Here is a 19,869-nt window from a genome sequence, read left to right as displayed (position 1 = left end):
TTTAAACCTCTGAGTCCAGACCTTAAACTCATTGATGCACCTCTTGATCAAAATTAACATCACAACATTTATTTCCATAAAGAGATGTTCAAGATCTTTTTTGTTCAAGATCTTGAGTTGACAATGCAAGAGTCCAGCACTCTATAAAGTCTCCTCCAGCACATCCCAAAGACTTTCAATGAATTGAAGGTGCCAATTCATGTGTTAAATGATTCTTCATGCTCCTCCCAACCATTCTTTCACAATCTGAGACTGAAAAATCTTGACCTTGTCATCCTGGAATATGGCCATGATGTGTCTTCCTACATGGTTGTTTAAGAAAGTAAAAGCTACACACTCCATCAACTAGGGTTAGAGGAACTGTTGCCAAACATATAACATGATAGAAACATAATCACTGCAATAATGATCTAATCATGGACTCTTAAGTATTTACATATTTAAATCCAAACAGTAACTTTTTTTTTGTTGTTGTCACTCAGGCAGTGGATATAAAAATGAAACGAACGAAATGAAATTGGTTGTTTTCAACCAACAAGGATTTCAAAGACAGAAATATCCGTATATCGAATCCTCACCTTCCCGGCTTCACTGTCGGGCCGCCCGGAGTCTCTGTCCGAGGACTTTCCGCTGGCCAGGCTGTCGAGAGAGTGACACGAGGACGCCTCAAACAAGGCTTCATACGGACTCTCTTCCACGGGGGTCGGAGACAACCCGGATATGAGCTCACTGACCTGCTGCTCCATTTCTCCTGTGAAAACACACATACACATTACAACATCTGTACAGGAAAGGATACAATGAGCATCAGCATCATTTGGATTTGGAGAGGGAGACAAAACAAGTGTTGCTGAGAGAGAGGAATCAGGACATGCCACTGGCCGGACTCAACTCCAATACGCCATTCATTTTCATTCACTCATTTATTAATGTTCACCTCCAGATAATACAAATGACCAAATACAAGGAAATGTACCAAACTAAATTTAAAACAAGACTATATTCAGGATGGAATAATGGTGTAATTAAAAATAAATAAATAAATAAATAAATAAATAGTAAAAGTAAATTAGGACACAGTATGCATTGATAAAAAAATTCAAAAAGTAATATTGGTGCGTTCACGTCTTGTCATAATCACTAGATGACGACCTGGGACGTCCTAGACAGAGCTGTTCACTCCCTTGAAATCTAAATTATGCGTTTCTATGGTAAAACAATTCACAGCAAAATAAACCTGTGTAATTTAGTCCCTGTTTACACCTGGTGTTTTATTCTCTTTTGTCCACTTTCAGCCACTTCTGTCCTGATTTCCTCGAGAGGAGGGTCTATGGGCGAGGAAATGTATGGGCTTTTTCAAATCTTTCGATCTAATGGGCGAAATAAGCTCGTGTAGTTTAGATATGAACACGAACGGAGACGACGGATAAACACACGGAGAACAGCAGCTTTAGTTTCTGCTCTGACAGACTCGAGACCAGCTGAACACTGAGTGTGTGTTAGAAATCAGGAATGGTGAGAGAACATTGTGCTTGGTACATTTTTCTTCTTTAAACCAAACTTGGGTTTTTAGCCAACAAAGTTTGAATCTTGTCTGGCTATAGCTCTACCCATAATGTTACTCATTAGGTCAGTATGCAGAGAGAAGTCGGTCTTTTGTGGCTGTTTGAACACATTCGACCACATGAGTGTTTACACTACGAAAGCAATCCGGTCGAATGTGTTTTTAACTCCCTCTGGAAGTGGTGGAAAGTGGACAAGCTCAAAACATCTTAGACCCGTTTACTCCAGTATTTATTCGTCCACTTCATCCGATCGACCGAAACGCATCTTAATACCAAGTGTAAACAAGGTCTAAATAAAATTTCACCCAAAAAACCTAGAGCACATGACAGCTGAAGTTTTGCTCTGACCTTTTCTCTTGGGGCTCAGGCTCTCTTGAGGTGGAGGCACTGGTGGAGGAGGGAGGCTCGTGTCTGACGGACGCCCGCTCATGTGAGCTGCAGAGACACAAGACAAGCGTGAAACCGAGGACCAGAGGAGGAACCGGCTCAGTGGTGTGTGTGAGATCTGCTCCAGACGTACCTTGTATGAGGGAGGCGATCTGTCGGCTCTTTTGAGAGGGCATGTCTCTAACAGTGTCCAGCGCTGTTAGATTCTTACTGTCCACGATATTCACATCAATACCTGAAGAACATTCAGACAGAGCGTCCTGGGGACATTTCCGGCAGTCAAAGGACTGGTAATTTCTGAGTTTGCCTTTGTTTTTACCTGCGTTGAGTAGTTTTTGTACTACTTCCGTCTTTCCGAATAAAGCTGCTTCGTGAAGGGCACTGCCTTTCTCTGTCTGTGAACGAACACAATGACACTTAAATAACACGATAGCAAAGTAGTGAAGGTTAAACGCTCCTGTACATTGTGTTTCGGGTCAGTTGACGGCAATAACCGAGTCAGATGTGACATGTCAGAACCCGGCGGAGAGCAGAGAGACTCAATTTCGCACTGCACTGGCTTTCTCAGTATGTTATCAGACAAAGCAGACTGTGTGAATGTGGGCCGCTGCTCTGAGTGAGAGGCAGATGGCAGGTTGTTACTGTTAAGTGTGTGAGAAGGTTTCTCAGGTAGGGAGTGTTCTGGCAAGGTGTTAAAGAGCTGTTAGCTCAGATCACGGTGAGGTAAAACCACCTGTCATGACTGTTAAAAAGCCCAGCCAACACACACCTGCACTGATATGCACTTGGACAGTCAACATGAAACAGCATTTTTATGAAATTACCTCTATGATTTGACATACATACAAGAAAATGTACATAATGCAAAACTATGCATATTGCAGAAATAGTAAAAGTATTGAAGTATGGTAGTATGCTATTTCGAATATAGCCCAAAACATCTTGGGTGCTTAAAGTCCCCCTGTGGTGAAAATCAAGCTTTTAATGTAGTTTACATGTCTATGTGGTGTTTTAATGTGCTTTAAGACAAACCATGTGCAGATTCATAAGTCGACAGCATTGCTGAGTTGCAAAGACAGTCTCAAAAACACGGTTTGAAATCGCTGGTGTTTCTGACGTCACAAACTACCTTGTAACCAATCAGATCAGCGTGTGATTGTCAACGAGTGGATCTCTGAGCTGGAGTGAGTGAGTGGAGGCAGGGCTCATTTGCATATACATAGAAACACTTATAATAAATGAGGGTTTGGAGTTACATTAAAGCTATTTTAAGGCATGAAGAATTTTTTTTTTTTTAAAGAAACAACTCTTAAATATGTCATTTTGGTGATCAAAGATGGGTTTTAAGGGATACAATGATTTACTACAGGGGGACTTTAAATGCGAATGCGTAACAGGAGAATTTAAAGGGTTAGTTCAACCAAAAATACAAATTCTGTCATCATTTGCTCATCCTCATGTCATTCCAAATCCATTTTTTGTTTTCATCTTTGGAACACTGAGAGATGATTGGTAAACGGCTCAATCATGCTTGCTTGATGCGCGTGAACCAATGAGATTCATTCTTGCGTGTTTCGCAGCACTTTTGAACTTCCTTAACGACCAATGAGGTTCGTTCTCACACGTTAAGCAAGCTTCCAATTACCATATTTCACGTTCGCTGATCAATGTTTACATGTGAATAAAAGCCTAAATTAAATCCATCACGTCAAATTCAATCAATCGATCACATCTCTTCACAATACTTGTATTGAACTGCTCGATTCATATAGATTTATTTTACAAACTCTTAATGAAATGTCAGAGTTTTTGGTTGATAGACTGTCAACGGCGGGACGGAAATCTCTCAGATTTCATTAAAATATCTTCATTTGTGTTTTGCAGATGAATTAAGGTTGTACACGTTTGGAAATACATGAAGGTGAGCAGCTGATGCAAGATTTTAGGTGCAATGCTTCATCATGGCACTCCTGTGTGATATTGGACCCAGACGTCCTCACCTGGTAGTTGATGTCGACGCCGGCGGCCAGCAGCACCTCCACCACGGGCAGGTGTCCGTTACGCGAGGCCAGGTGGAGAGGCGTGTGCTTCTTGGTGTTGGAGCTGAGCAGGTTGGGATGAGCGCTGAGCAGAAGTTTGACCACCTCCAGCCTGCCGTAGAGCGCAGCCAGGTCCAGCGGCGTCTCAAACTTGTTGTTGCGCATGGTGGGGTCGGTCAGCTCCTCCAGCAGCAGCTGCACCACCCGCGTGTGCCCGTACTGAGCCGCGCAGTGCAGAGGCGTCTCGTTGTCGTTGTTCTGCGGAGAAGAGGACGGAGAGATGTTGTTACTTCAGTGCTTGGGCCTGAAAAGTGAGAGAAATAAACCATCTTCAAGCGAATCCAGGCAGTTGTAGCCTTCGCTGAAGACACAAGGTGGTAAAGCTATGTGAGCATAGCTTCGCATTGGCAATAAAGCCTGCTTTTAGGAGAACGACACAAAAGACAAGATCAGTCGAAACAGAGCAGGATTGTGGAAGATTCGTAACTTCTTAGACAAAACATCGGACTGAATTTATGTAAAATACACAAATCACAACAGTCTTACACTGTTATTCAGCCAGTGATTTTACGGAGAAAGACAGAGAGAGCAGAAGAGGACATGCAAGCTTGACCGCATGCAGACAACTCGTATCACACACAGTCAAAGTGCTTAAATACTCATTTTCAGCACTAGATGCGTTACAAACTTATTTTTGTGAAATTTCTTGGCTTGTAAAGTGTGTTTGAGTTATCTTTAAATCAATGACACTTGATTCGATATGTTGTATCTAATGTATTGATATTCATACATTAAGTGTGGCTTAAGTGTTTTTGGGACTATATGTGCACTACTTTACCGTCACTTTTGATCATTGGTCAATATCTTAGACATTGGCAAACAATCACTCTTGGTATTTGCAATATTATACTTAAATTAGACACAATTAGACAAAATGGCTCATAGTTTGAAATGTACAGCATGATTGTAGCAAATCATTGAACTTCACAATGACTGATGTCCTGAAACCTGACCACCAGAGGGTGCTGTTATATTTGCTTTGTTTGCTGACTGAATAGAGTCAAATCTTGAGTGTAATAATAACTATGAAATTAAACACAAAATACCCTAGAGCTCAAAAACTGCTAGTGAGAGACTGACTGAGTGCTTCATCATCAGACTCGGGTTCCTCCAGAGCTGTGCAGAGATCAGTGTGTGTGTGTGTGTGTGTGTGTGTGTGTGTGTGTGTGTGTGTGTGTGTGTGTGTGTGTGTGTGTGTGTGTGTGTGTGTGTGTGTGTGTGTGTGTGTGTGTGTGTGTGTGTGTGTGTGTGTGTGTGTCTGAGGCTTGTGAAAGTCTCCGGGCGGCTGGCAGCAGCGGACACAAGCCACACACACTCCACCACTCTGAGTGACTGTGTGTGTGTGAGCAGAGCCAGAGTCAATGAACATGTGCTGGTTTGATGACCACACCCCACAACTACATCACAGTGGGTAAAGCATCCTGTGCGCATGCAAGATTCATTATTATGAATCTTATAATAACAACAAACTATTATTAAGATGATTAATAAAATAGTTATTGCATTTTTATTCTTTATTATTACCATTTTTATTATGATGATATAATGACGTAAATATTAATAAAACTATTTTTGTTCATAATTATTACCATCATATTCATTTATTATTATTATTATTGTATTACCATTTTTAATTTTATTATTATTATTATTATGTTAATTAAATGATCAAATTATCATGATTATTATTACTATATTATGTTAACAATAATAAAAATTTGACTGTAAAATATATTTATCATTATTACCATTACCATTAATAATAACTATTATAATTACATTAATACTGTATTATTGAATGCTATTGCTAACATTTATACTATTTTTTGATTATCTTGGCTTTGCAGAGAGAGTGTGTTCACACACTGATGGAGAGGTAGAGGACGAGCTGCGCTTCCTCAGCGACATTACAGACACTTACTTCACTCAAACAGATCAAAGCAGGCGAGCCTCAGACAAACTCTCATATATTTTGGGAGAGAAAGAAGTGTGTATTCACCTGGCAGCGCAGTGTGTGTTCTCCTGCCATTATATAAGGGACGAGAGAGAGAGAGAGAGAGAGAGAGAGAGAGAGAGAGAGAGAGAGAGAGAGAGAGAGAGAGAGAGAGAGAGAGAGAGAGAGAGAGAGAGAGAGAGAGAGAGAGAGAGAGAGAGAGAGAGAGAGAGAGAACAAAACTACACCTGTCGTTTCCCTCCACAGACGGGAAAACAAAAACACAGCAAGCCCTTTATTCTTCAAACTGAAAAAAGGAAAACCACAACACACACACACACACACACACACACACACACACACACACACACAGCAGAATCAGATCCCTTAATATCAGCTCTCACATCTTTCGAGTGACAGTGAGCGCAGAGATCCCAGATATCCATGAGGAAACAGCTGGACTGAACTCCTTCATGAGCTTCATCACTCTCTCAACAAACACTCGTTTCAGCTCTTCTCGAGTGAACCTCTCACTCTCTCACTCTCTCACTCTCTCACTCTCTCACTCTCTCTAGGAACCGGACACCACAGAGGCTCAGAGTCTTTCCACAAACACAACAGATTCATTTTCATGTTAATTCCGGTCCAGCGCTGACGACCGACTGTCAGGAGAAGTGAGCTTTCGCTGTTTTTAAAATAGAAAGTGCTGATTTCTCCGTGAGATTTCAGAACAGTGTGTGTGTAGAACAGGAACCCCAGACTGAGTGTGTGTTTGACCTGTGTGACGGAGCATTTCAGCTCACAAGCACACAGATAACTCTCATAAACACACATTACTGCACATTCAGCATCAGTACCACGGCATCATCATTACTAGTACAATTAAAACGGAAACAATTAAAATCGATTTAGTGTTTTTTTAAATACAGCTATAAAATAAAATATTAGCATTACATGAAAAATTCAAACTTACAAAACTTAATAAAATAAAATTATAAATTGTGCCTTGGCAACTAACTGAAATAAAGAACGTTTACTTAATAAAAATACGTTTAATTATTAAAATTGAAAAAAAAAAAAGCTAAATAACAATATAAAAAACTAGAAATGACAAAAGCACATACAACGTCTAGAGCAAACTAGGGGTGTAATAATACATCGATACGATGTACGGTACATTCGTTAATTTTCAGAACACAAATGAAGATCTTTTTAATGAAATCAGAGTTTTCTGTCCCTCCATTGACAGGCTACGCAACTACCGCTTTCAAGCCCCAGAAAGATAGTAAAGACATCATGAAAGTAATCATGTGACTCCAGTGGTAACATATTAATCTTCAGCGTCTGTGTTCTGAAGATGAAGGAAGGTCTTACGGGTTTGGAACGACATGAGGATGTGTGAACGCTGATGTTTGTGTGAACTATGTCTTTAAGAGTCTGAAGTCTCTCAGCGATGGCCTTTCCTGAGCTCTGCACGAAACATGATGAAACGAGCTTATCTTTCTGTTCACGCTCGCTCTCTCTCTCGCTCTCTCTCTCTCTGGGTTTAATAAGCCCGATGACTCCTGTCATCCCTCATCCGATCACATGACTCCATACATATGTGAACGCATGTGCCCTTCCTGAGGGAGCAAACCAAAGGAGCACATTAACACAAGTTCACATGTGCGTAGCGTGACTGCATGGGGTCCCGTGTTGAGATGTGAACGCAGCCTGACATGTCGGGCCTATGCTGGGATTATTCCAGAAGGGTTATGATATGCATGTCGGGTCAGCGCACATGCGCGCGGATCAGGATAATCAGAGCTGAAAGCTGACCTACCACGTGATGTCATGATGATTACATCATCAGCATATAACCGGTGAGGAGCGGGAGGAGTGATTGCATCATCAGTGTGTGCCCTGTGGCAAAGGGGGGGGGGGGGGGGGGGACAGATGCTACCGCTGCCGCCACCAGAGAACTGACACGCTTTCTGCTCCACGGGAGAAAATAACAATATACACACTGCATGTATGTATGTATGTATGTATGTATGTATGTGTATCATAACCTCATACAGGTTTAACTTGAGGGTGAGTAAATGATGACAAAATAGGCATTTTTGGGTGAACTATCCCTTTAAGATTAATATATGCTGTATGCATTGTTCATTAGTTCATGTTAACTAATGTAGTTAACTAATGTTAACGTAGTGCAGTATTTATATTTATATATATATTTTGTATATATAAAATTGTATGTTTTTACAAGCATAAATTTTTTTTGCATCGTTACCTTATTTTAATGAATATTAGTTCATTTCAATAATTAGTGATGACAATTTAATGTACATTTAATTTAACGTAAATTACATTGTTCAGTCATTTTTACTGTATATAAAAAAGTAAAAATGGTGCATTTTATTTAAATCATAATAAAATCAGTAAAACAAAAATTTGCATAAATGAATTAGTTAAAATAATATAGAATTTTTTTTTGCATTACAGTACTAACATTAGTGATTTTTTTTGAGCTTATGCGATTAATTCTATTGTTTATTGTTAACTAAAATTATTTAAAAGATATATATATAAAAAATGTAAAGCTGAAATGAAAGAAAATATTATAATAAACAATAAAAAAAAATTGATAAAAAAAACAACTTAGAAATGTTGCCTTGGCAATTAACTGAAATAAAATAAGTTTTAGTTGAGATATTAAAATGACTACCAGTAAAACTGAAATAATAACAAATATTTAAAATCAAAACTAATAAACTTTACACAGTTACATTACATTACTAAAACTTAAACGAAAACTAAAAACAAATCTATTTAATCTTCATTAATAAATACTACAATATGATACGAATAATACTAAAATAACACATTGCAATGCAAATAATATTATAGGAAATTAAGCCCTTATTTACCATTAAGAAAAATATCATCTCTTTCTTTCATAGTGAAATATGACCTGGAAGTGTTCTTGACAGGCTTCTTTACAATCAGGCACAGTTGCCAAAATCAACCATAGCCTGACAGAACTGAAGCTCTCTCTGTGTTTCTGTCACACACACACACACACACACACACACACACACACACACACACACACACACACACACACACACACACACACACACACACACACACACACACACACAGAGAGATGTGTCATCTCTCTGGAGGGAGCGCAATGCAATGCTTTCCACATTACCATCTCTCTGGGAAGAGAGCAGAGCATTTCACATTTCTCAAAGAGTCCGAGGGACGTTTGGTACCCACACATAAAAGCTTTTAGAGTGAGAGAGAAAGAGAAAAAGTTCCCGCTACACAACTGATGTGATTTTAAACAATTAATGTCACGAAGAGATCACGGGTTGAGAGCGCCACACTGGAAATCTCAGCCAACATGAAGGATGAGGAAATCTCTAGTCTCAGACAGGACTAGATCCCTACCAATGAGTTCAGGCCAAGAAACACGAACGAGACTTCATTCAAAACCAGTGAGCACAAAGCCTGTTAGCAAAAGGTAGGCAGCAAAATTAAAATGGCTGAATTGTGCATTTATCCTTTGTGGATTATTACATTTGTATTGCAACTCTCTCAAAACGACACCGTTTTCAACTGAACACAGAAAACTTTGAGTTTTGGCCTTTAATTTACTCGACAACAGCGTTTTGGGGGCTTTAAAACTTTTGAAAATGGGTTTCAAAGTGCAAGTTTTTGAAAGCGATACCATTATCGTCTCCTTGTAAACTACATCATGCACATGTGTATTACGTGTTCTGTCTATAGGTTCAGTCGTTTTCCCGTACACCGTGACATCGCCATCTACTGGCCTGGCATTAATACTACAGCGATTTTAGTCGTTTTCACGGATCTGTGTGATCGGGGATAGCTTTGACAACATTGTTGGTCTGTACGTGAAAAATGCAAAAGGAAAAACTTTAGCTTTTCAGTCCTAAACGTACCCTCAGTGACACATTCACCCAGGATGGCGGATGAGTCGACAGAAATCATCTACTCCAGTTTAAACGGAGTGTTTCACCCAATATTTTGGTTTTCTGAGCATTTTTTTGCTTATAGTAGCACACCATTTATCATAGAAACATACTATAGTAACCCTAACTCTACTTACACTAGCGCTGAAAAGTATGGAAGCCCGTTTCCACCAACGTTGAGTAAAAAATAAATAAAAGATTCTTTAAGTCATAATAATGAGAAAGTTTCTCATAATTATGACATAGTATCTCATTATATTGAGAACATCTCATAATAATGACTTAGTATCTCAAAATAACGAGAAAGTTTCTCATAATTATGACATAGTATCTCGTTATACTGAGAACATCTCATAATAATGACTTAGTATATCAAAATAACGAGAAGGTTTCTCATAATTATGACATAGTATCTCGTTATATTGAGAACATCTCATAATAATGACTTAGTATATCAAAATAACGAGAAAGTTTCTCATAATTATGACATAGTATCTCGTTATATTGAGAACATCTCATAATAATGACTTAGTATATCAAAATAACGAGAAAGTTTCTCATAATTATGACATAGTATCTCGTTAAATTGAGAACATCTCATAATAATGACTTAGTATCTCAAAATAACGAGAAATTTTCTCGTAATGACTTAATGACTCTCTTAAATGACTTGACACGAGATGTTAATTATTATTATGAGAATGTTTCTCATTACGAGATGTTAAGTCATAATTACGAGAAAGTTTCTCATTACGAGAAACTTTCTCAATATAATGAGATACTAAGTCATAATTATGAGAAAGTTTCTCATTATTATGACTTACAGAATTGTATTTTTTACTCAACTATGGCGCAAACGGGCTTCCATAGAAAAATTCAGTATGATTTTTTATTTTTTTGAGAAATTAATACTTGTATTCAACAAGGATGCATTATAATGACACATTTTTACAATATTACAAAAGATTTCTATTTCAAATAAATGCGGTTCTTTTTAAATGTATATTCAAAGACAAGACCTATCACGGTTTCCACAAAATATGAAGCAAAGCAGCACAACTGTTTTCAACATTGATAATAATCAGAAATGTTTCAATCATATCAGAATGATTTCTGAAGGATCATGTGACACTGAAGATTGAAGAGTAATGATGCTGAAAATTCAGCTTTGATCAGAGGAATAAATTACATTTTAATAAATATATTCCAAATATAAAATAGATATTTTAAACTAGAATTTTACAATATTACAGTTTTTTTTATCAAATAAATGCACCTGTAGAAGGTAGTGGCATATTTACACAGCAGACGTGAGGCAACTCGCAAGGTTTTGAAACAACCCTATAAATGTTCATTGGGAATTATGATGACAAGGCAATAATGTGTGTAGATTTTCCTGCTAACTAGGTCATCTGAGAGCGGGAGGTTCCCCACAGACTCCATCAAGGGAAGCGGGGATGAATGCACTCTCGAAACACGGCTCTCCTGAAATAAACTCTCAGTAGGGCAGGTGAACCTCAGCTGTGTGAACACATACGGTGTGTTTGATCTTCAGTCATTATTGTGTGTTCATTCAGAAGGGGAAATCTTTTTTTAGATTAACTGTTCAAACCGAGAGTTATGTGTGCTAGCATGTCCACGATGGTAGTAACTGGTGGTAAAAGTGGCATTCAGCTTTCTCAGAAACAGATGATTGTGAATATGTCAACGTTTGTTGTTGTACGTATCGCGGCAGTGTGGAAATGAACGACGCAAAAAGTTTAAAGGAGCTGTATGTAAGAAATGTATTTCAATTAATCATAAAATGGCCCTGATATGTCACTAGACATTAAGAAATCATGTTCATTTCAAATACTTATATCACTGACAACAGTAGTCCGGCCAGGATATTGTCATTTAAAAGTTGCAGCCCTCAACTGATGTTGATGTTGTCATGTTGTGTTTTGGCCTGAAGCTCCACCCTCCACCTATCTACCAATCACGAAGTCAGTAGTGTTTCGGCATCGGGGTTGCCAGCTCTGCTCTAGTTACCACAGCTACGTAGCAGCCTACGTTCCTGTCTATCTGGCAACCTCGAGTCAGGGGGGAGGGGGAGGGGATACACCGCTCTACAGTCATTTGAAAGTGATTGCAGTACCAGTTTTGGCCACAATCTTACATACGGCTCCTTTAAATGTGCTAACATTTGAAAATTAAGTTGCAGCTACTCTAAACCCTAACCCTGAATCTACCCTGATAGAGTTAACAAAAGCAAACGTGAGATACAAACACATGGTATTTGAGCTCTGTGGTCGTGACTCGAGTTTCTCTGGACTCGTAACCGAGCGCTTTGAGTCTCGAGTGTAATGCTGTACCAGATGAGCGATCGAGCAGGTTTACTACGACTGGAAATAACAACAAATATGGAGCTGGTTATGCAACGCAAACATCAAAACATATTAGTTTACAAATCATGCACTACGGTAAAAGTGTTCTTATAACACTATAAATAGCATTGTGCAAGGAATTGATAATCTGTCTCCGTAATCATAATTTGTGTGAAAATGAATACAAATGATTTTACTGCCACTAGTGTTCATTTCAGCTGGAGACGGCAGGAACCTGTATTTACAGGAGTGTTTTTGAAGTTTTGCAAAACTGAAGGTAGAGGCACCAATTTCCACTGAGCCTAGATTGCTTATTCATACATTTCCAATTTATATTTATTTTTTATGCATTTTTGTTATTTGTTTTGTAGGGAAGCACGATATATGGGCCACCATATCGGCATCGGCCGATATATGTTCATATTTAATGTTATTGTTATCGGCCCGATATGAAAATTTGCCTGATAAAAGCTGATATATAATGTATTACTTCCTGAGACGCTTCAGATGTGCACTGTTCACCATGATGGTTTTGAACTGCTTGAAATATGATTGGAATCACTATGAAAAGGAAAATACAGTAAAGTGCAACATGTGCAGCGCAAGTCTGTCATCTGGACTACATAACATTATTATGAGAACATTGTAATTGTGTGCTTGGGACACGGCTTTTAAATGGAGAAGTTTTTGTTTTTGTAATTTTGTAATATAACATTTTGGATTTAGATTTATCGGGCAATATATCGTTTATCGGCTTTTAAATATAAAGAATTATCGGCTATCGGCCAAAATCAATCAATCAATCAACGTCTGTCTAACTATAGCTTTATTTTATTTCAGTTTTAGTCATTTTAGTTCAACTTAGGGTTTTTATGTTTAAGGTTTTTCATCAGCTTTATTTCTATTAGACTAAAACAAAATTGTATATTATCCATTACTGTTTTTTTTTTTTATAGTTTTAGTTAATAACACTGGAACTCATCTACTTATGTTTTTTTTTCTTCTTCAGACTAAAAATGTAAAAAAAATCAATTACTGCAGATCTATTTTATTATTATCATTACTACTACTATTATTATTTTGCACCTGCAGAACATCAAAACCCATGGTGAATGAATGGCTTCTCTTCTATTCATCATTCTGTATTTTGTCTTCCTTTCATTTCTCTTCATCTCTCTCTCGATGCACTACAGGGTCGGCCCTCAGCTATCCAGCCATGACACCGTTTCCATGACTACACCCCACCTCTCTCTGCCGCCACACACACACACACACTCACACACACACACTTTCTGACACTGATTCAAGCCGACGGCTACACAAAAAAGCTTCTCGACTCTGCGTGTGTGTGTGTGTGTGTGTGTGTGTGTGTGTGTGTGTGTGTGTGTGTGTGTGTGTGTGTGTGTGTGGCACAGCAAGTATTCTAGAAATACCATTTAACAATCACAAAACACACACTTCCTGTCAGCTCATGAATTATTCATGTCCGCTTCAGTCTGTTCAGTTGTAACCTGCCTGACACGCACACACACACACACACACACACACACGTCCGCTTGTACGAGATCTAAAGCTGGAGTGAAACCCCTCTGTGCTATCGAACGCAAGCGAGATGAGGATTCTCTGAGCTTCAGCAGAACATCATACAGTGGCTTTAAAGATTCAACGTACAACATTTCTCAAAGTTCAAATGTTTTCTCCAATCCCATTTTAAACTGCAAAGGCATTACATTCACTTATTATTCGGCACTGGGACAAAAAGGCTGCAGAACAGGGGAAAAAATTGCTTGTGTATAAAGGAATTATAAAAAGGTTGATGACAAATAAGAGTGCAAGATAAATAAAACACAAATCAAAATTCTTCATTGAATCTTTGCATGTACGGTTCGTGACACCTTGAACACATGTGAGAGAACACATTTAAAATAGAAATAGATTAATAAATAAATATACATTTCAAGGTAAAACGTATTTTATATAAATTTCAATTGAATCAAGTCGCACCACATGATATTTGACTACCTGAACTAACCTTATTTTCTCTTAAAAAGTATCAAATTATCTGATATTATCAAATTATCTCAATATTTGAATATCCAATATTCTAATATTTATCATGAATTCATTAATATCTGTGTTTATTAATCCAAATCCACATTAATATCTGTATATACTAAATTATTTTAGTTGCACCAGAAGATAATTTTACAACCTGAGCTTATGTTGTCTTCTCTTAAATTAAAAATAAATAAATAATAACAATAATAATCTAATATTTTAAGAGACTAATTGTCTTTGACACAGTTATGAGGGTTCGAAGGGGTTCTCTCTATGATATCCTTTCCTGTTTTGCGTTTCCCCCCTAGATATTTCAGCAAAATATAAAATAAAAATATAAATTAAATATAGATTAAAATCTACTATATTCTAAATTTTATATTAAATGCACTTGTCCCTCTAAAGTAAATTTTTATGGTATTAGGTAAACTAAAATATACTTTAATGCCATTTCTATTGAAAACTGTATGTTATGCATTTAAATATGCATCTAGGACATTTTTCTAAATATATTTGAAACTTAAAATACTACTAATAATATTTTTTTATCTTCTCACAACATGAGTTTTTCCCTTTTCTTGTCATACATTATTAGTCTAAACGGAGTGGGAAACCTGTCTAAAATCCATCATTATTTTCGCAGTTTGCAGAAATCACACCTTTCATGATAAAATGCTCTCACACACACAAACTGTACATAACTTACTTCAGACTACAGTGAGAATCACAGCACAGTCTGTCACGTCTTTATACATTATACACCTTCACACACACACACACACGCCATATGTGTGCTTATATAACCCACATGATGACAAACATGAGAAAGAGTGAAGCGACACTGTCCCAACAGAAACCAGACAAACCCAGGCGTGGCGTATGGAGGTGAAGCGTGCAGGTCAGAGGTCATGGGTACACACCTTGGCATTAATATAGGGGTCAAATGGGCCACAGCGTTTGAACTCTGTGTGGTCTAGAGAGCTCTGGGAGAGGGGAGAGAACAGGAAGGAGACGTGTTCACATACACACACACACACACTGAACACAAGTGTTAATCAAATGCATGATCACATGATGAAACAGGCAAAAGAAACTACAGGCTGGCTTAGAGTCCGTCGAATGATTAACGTTCAATAAAAATACACGCCGAATGAATATTTATTTTGATACAAGGCAAAAAAAAAAAATCTAATTTGTGAGGAAAACGAACTATAATTAGACAAATCAGAAACATTTGACAATGAAATTTTCTAGCATATGCTGAATTTGACCAATCAAACGATGGAGAATAAACCAGCCTTATAAAAATGGCACAAAAAAAATGAAATGAGACAGTTTTTTTGCAATATTTTTCTAGTTAGTCCAAATTCATAATGAATCAATAATAATAATAATAAATCATTATTTTTGGCTGCGCTGTTTCATTTCATTTTGAGGCATGTCATGCTATAACAAATCAATGAGAAAACAGCACAATAACAGAGTTGTTAAATGAAAACTGTGATTATGATGTTACTGAGTGCATCACTGCGGAATAATAAATGCAGGAAAAGTCTCTCCAAATTATGCAAAACGAGAGTATTTGAAGACAGGCAGTTTCTGCTTTCCTCTGGGGACATTTCAATCAAACAATACAAAAACCAACCCCGAGTACAGGTGCGCATGAATATTCAGGTTCGTTTGTTAAAAGATGTCATGAGGTTGGAAATAAATAGGGAACAGCTGTAGAACGGGAAGACAAGCGAGAGCAAAGAAACATTTCAATATGTCATTGCTGGGTCAACAAACATCAAACTAATTGAGCAATTCAGTTCCAACACAGCATTAATATGTGATTTTATATGTTTTTAAATGCATTGTGGTCACATGACCTGTACGTTTAATTCAGCATGAGAATGCATTTCATCCCAAATTTGCGGTAAAAATCATCACACTGGAAATATGTCAGTGTTTATATTCCGATATATTGGTGGTTATTTATTCCGCGCCTGAATTTGGTTAATCTGCAACTTAAGTGTCCTAATCTTTACTGACACTCGATTGACTCAAACAGACACCCAGTATACAGTCGTACCGTGTATGTCATGCTCTACTTAAAAAACATTTGAAATTCAGCCAAATGTGTTACGACTAAAAATAGCAGTTGTGAAAACAGCGTGTATTATGGGTGAGAAGCCACTGAACTCATGTTTAGCTTTATCTTTACACACACACACACTCTCACTCAAAGTGTAAATGAGCAGTGTGAAGCTGTAAGAGGAAGCAAAAGTGTTCCTGATAAGCTGCAGCTTTTCCTGAGACGCGTCAAAAGAAACATAACCTCGAATCGAACCTCAAAATGACTAATACACACCCTCCCGCACTAGTCAACAACCTCCCAATCCCCGACTACTGATCTCAGATAGTGTGTCACTAGACAGGGGAATATTTACAGAGCAACTTAAAGACTACTGACAGGATTTATTATGACTCGTCTCTCAGGCTGGAATCCTAACAACCATAACCTACTGGTATTTCCAACTGGTATTAACATGCATTATTTCTGGTCAATGCTAAATATGGGTGGAAACGGGGTCTAAAATGGGGTTTTGTGATTCGTCAACATTAGTGTGTAGTCAACAAACCTCAATTGCAAAAAGGCTATTTTTAACATACTGTGATCTGACACATTCTGATATCACAAACTGTTGAGGATGGATAGTATGATTGGGATGCAGGGACTGTTTATATGGAGCAAGTGTGGCATTAGTTAACGCATAAGTAGACGTTCTTTGACCTAAAAAGTAACCCAACTTAATAAAGACATTTGAAACTTTCCAGCTCAAATAATACATGTTTGAACTATAGAATTCATTCAAGTTCTTAGCAAATGCACAATCTTCACATTTCTGTTTTTAAAGTGCCCCTATTATGCTTTTTCAAATATGACCTTTCATGCAGTGTGTAATGTAGCTGTTCGTGAATGTAAAAGGTCTGCAAAGTTTTAAAGATGAAAGTGCACGACAAATAAAGTTATTTTAAAAGAAAAAAATCGATTCGTCAGCAATTCCAGTCTCACTTCCGTAACATATCCAAAGTAGGACAAATTAGCTTAATGCCAGTCTATGGTCTTCATTGTCTGCCTGCAAACAACATCTACTTTGACCCTAAAACACTGTAGTTGTAGCTGAGAAGCAACATGTCGTAGCAACATCGTGTTTTTGACACGTCGAGAACATGTTTCCTGTGCTGCAAATCCACTTCGACGCACGTCTGTGCTCAGTAAAAAGAATAGATCATCCTTAAAATCGGGTCAGAAAGGAAGAGGAGTGACACACGCAAACGTATACTCTTATTAGTGAGATGAGCCAAATGATCCGGCTCAGTTCCCATCATGAGGAAACAGCCTATCAGTAACGTGGGTTTAATGTGCGCTACATCCGAATTTATTCGGCAAATGCGTTTCCATCTCCCATAATTCGCATTAACTCTTTTTTGCACAAGTCAAAAACCACCTCAAGCGAGCGTAAAAACTTACGCCAATTACAACTTACGAGAGAAGACCTATCACTACAGACTGGAGCAACTGACCAATCAGAGGAGAGTAGACCAATCACAACAGACTGGGTCATCTGACCAATCAGAGCAGAGTAGACCAATCACAACAGACTGGAGCAACTGACCAATCAGAGGAGAGTAGACCTATCACTACAGACTGGAGCAACTGACCAATCAGAGGAGAGTAGACCAATCACAACAGACTGGGTCATCTGACCAATCAGAGCAGAGTAGACCAATCACAACAGACTGGAGCAACTGACCAATCAGAGGAGAGTAGACCTATCACTACAGACTGGAGCAACTGACCAATCAGAGGAGAGTAGACCAATCACAACAGACTGGGTCATCTGACCAATCAGAGGAGAGTAGACCAGTCACAACAGACTGAGTCATCTGACCAATCAGAGGAGAGTAGACCAATCACAACAGACTGCCATCTGACCAATCAGAGTCAGCTCTTGGAAAGGAGGGGTTTAGAGAGACTGTATACTTTATCAACTGTGACACTGTGAGAAGAGGGGCGATGCTGAACAGTATATTATGAGAAAAGTAAAGTGTTTTTTGACCTGCATGTAAACCTGTTGTAAAACTGAGACTGCAAAACTAAATTAGGAACCTTTATAATAGCATAATAGAGGCACTTTAAACCCTCCAGAAGGCCTGGCCCTATCGATTTCCAGTTTACCTGTAGACAGCAAGAGTATTTAATACATGTTTTCCATTCTGTTTTAACTGAGAGACGAGTCAAAACTACTTCCTTTGGTAATCAATAGCAAGTCACGAGCGCTGCTCATAGACCTCATGCGGTGAATAACCCAGAATACGGCTTTGAATGTGCCGCTCAGTGTCGTGCGGTCAGACCTGTTCATTGAGTTTGGGGTGAGATGGACCCTGGTGGACGAGGAGCTTGACGATCCGCTGGTCCCCCTTCCAGGCCGCCAGGTGCAGAGGGTAACAGCCCTTGTTGTCAGCGATGTTCGTCAGAGCCTCGTTCCGCAGAAGCACTTCCACCACCTCACTGACAGAGAGACACATGCACAATTGTGTGTGGTATTCAGAAATTAAAAAGTACATTTCGATAAATAAAACTAAAATTATCCTTGAGGTCAAAGGTCATCAGGTGACAGGACTCACCTGTGTCCATTTAAAGCAGCGTGATGTAGAGGTGTGTATCCAGTGCTGTCCACACAGTTCACATTCGGGCCCCTCCAGATACTGCAAAACAAAGAGTGGACAGACACAGTGAGTATTATTATAATAATAATAATAATAATAAAAAAAAGGGTTAAAAGTAACACAGCCTATGCATACAACTACAGCAAATCAGCATATGATCTCTGAAAGGTCATGTGACACTGAAGACTGGTATACTGTAAATGAAAAACAGTATTATTACTGTTATAACGGTATGCTTGGTTAAATCCAGAAGAGACTTCTTTCAAAAATAAAATAATAAAATAAAAATAAACGGTTAATTATTCCTAAATTTAGGAAAAATTAATTTTAGGAAAAATAAAACATTATTTTGAACTGTAGTGCAAGTGACCATGGGGTTCGTGAAATAATGCTAAAATGACCCGTCAACAGCAAGGTCCCCTGTTTTTCATGGCTTTCCCATGATTTGTTCCCAATAATGTGTGAATACAGAACTTCACAGTCCAGACATTCACTAATACTCCAGTCCTGGAAATCACCATTTTAAATCCCATTATCGCAGGCAATCTCGCTGGTTTATTTGTGGTGCAGAAACGCCTGGATTGAGTCCTCTGATAACCTTGTGAGGGTTTGGACTTTGGTCTAATGTATGATTCATCAGGCTAATGCCATGGGAATGAACATCGCAGAACTGCGTCATCCTTCCTGCTACTCCTCAAGCAATCTGCTCTGCAATCTGCTGGTCAACACATTAGCAGAATCCCTTTGATTTTTTACGCC

The 19,869-nt window shown here is 38.3% G+C and overlaps 1 protein-coding gene across 10 annotated transcripts in view; it reads right to left on the bottom strand.

Annotated features, from left to right (window-relative positions):
• Window positions 1-19,869, bottom strand: part of LOC309480498 (ankyrin repeat and SAM domain-containing protein 1A) — a 128,301-nt gene that overhangs the window by 79,655 nt on the left and 28,777 nt on the right. For 5 of the 10 annotated variants that reach the window (XM_082145009.1, XM_082145010.1, XM_082145006.1 and 2 more), the window contains exons 2-8: window positions 19,069-19,149; window positions 18,796-18,952; window positions 15,315-15,377; window positions 3,953-4,249; window positions 2,086-2,347; window positions 1,914-2,000; window positions 579-751 (exon numbers count right to left, since the gene is read on the bottom strand). In XM_082145009.1, the coding sequence (XP_082001135.1) occupies window positions 579-751; window positions 1,914-2,000; window positions 2,086-2,347; window positions 3,953-4,249; window positions 15,315-15,377; window positions 18,796-18,952; window positions 19,069-19,149 (1,120 nt within the window). The remainder of the gene's footprint in view (window positions 1-578; window positions 752-1,913; window positions 2,001-2,085; window positions 2,348-3,952; window positions 4,250-15,314; window positions 15,378-18,795; window positions 18,953-19,068; window positions 19,150-19,869) is intronic. The other 5 variants (XM_082145015.1, XM_082145013.1, XM_082145014.1 and 2 more) reach the window with 3 other exon arrangements.

The sequence above is a fragment of the Leuciscus leuciscus genome (genome assembly GCF_965113295.1).
Source record: "Leuciscus leuciscus genome assembly, chromosome: 18".
Classification (NCBI taxonomy): domain Eukaryota; kingdom Metazoa; phylum Chordata; class Actinopteri; order Cypriniformes; family Leuciscidae; genus Leuciscus; species Leuciscus leuciscus.
The sequence above is the reverse complement of the archived record's forward strand: the minus strand, read 5'-3'. Positions and strand labels throughout refer to the sequence as shown.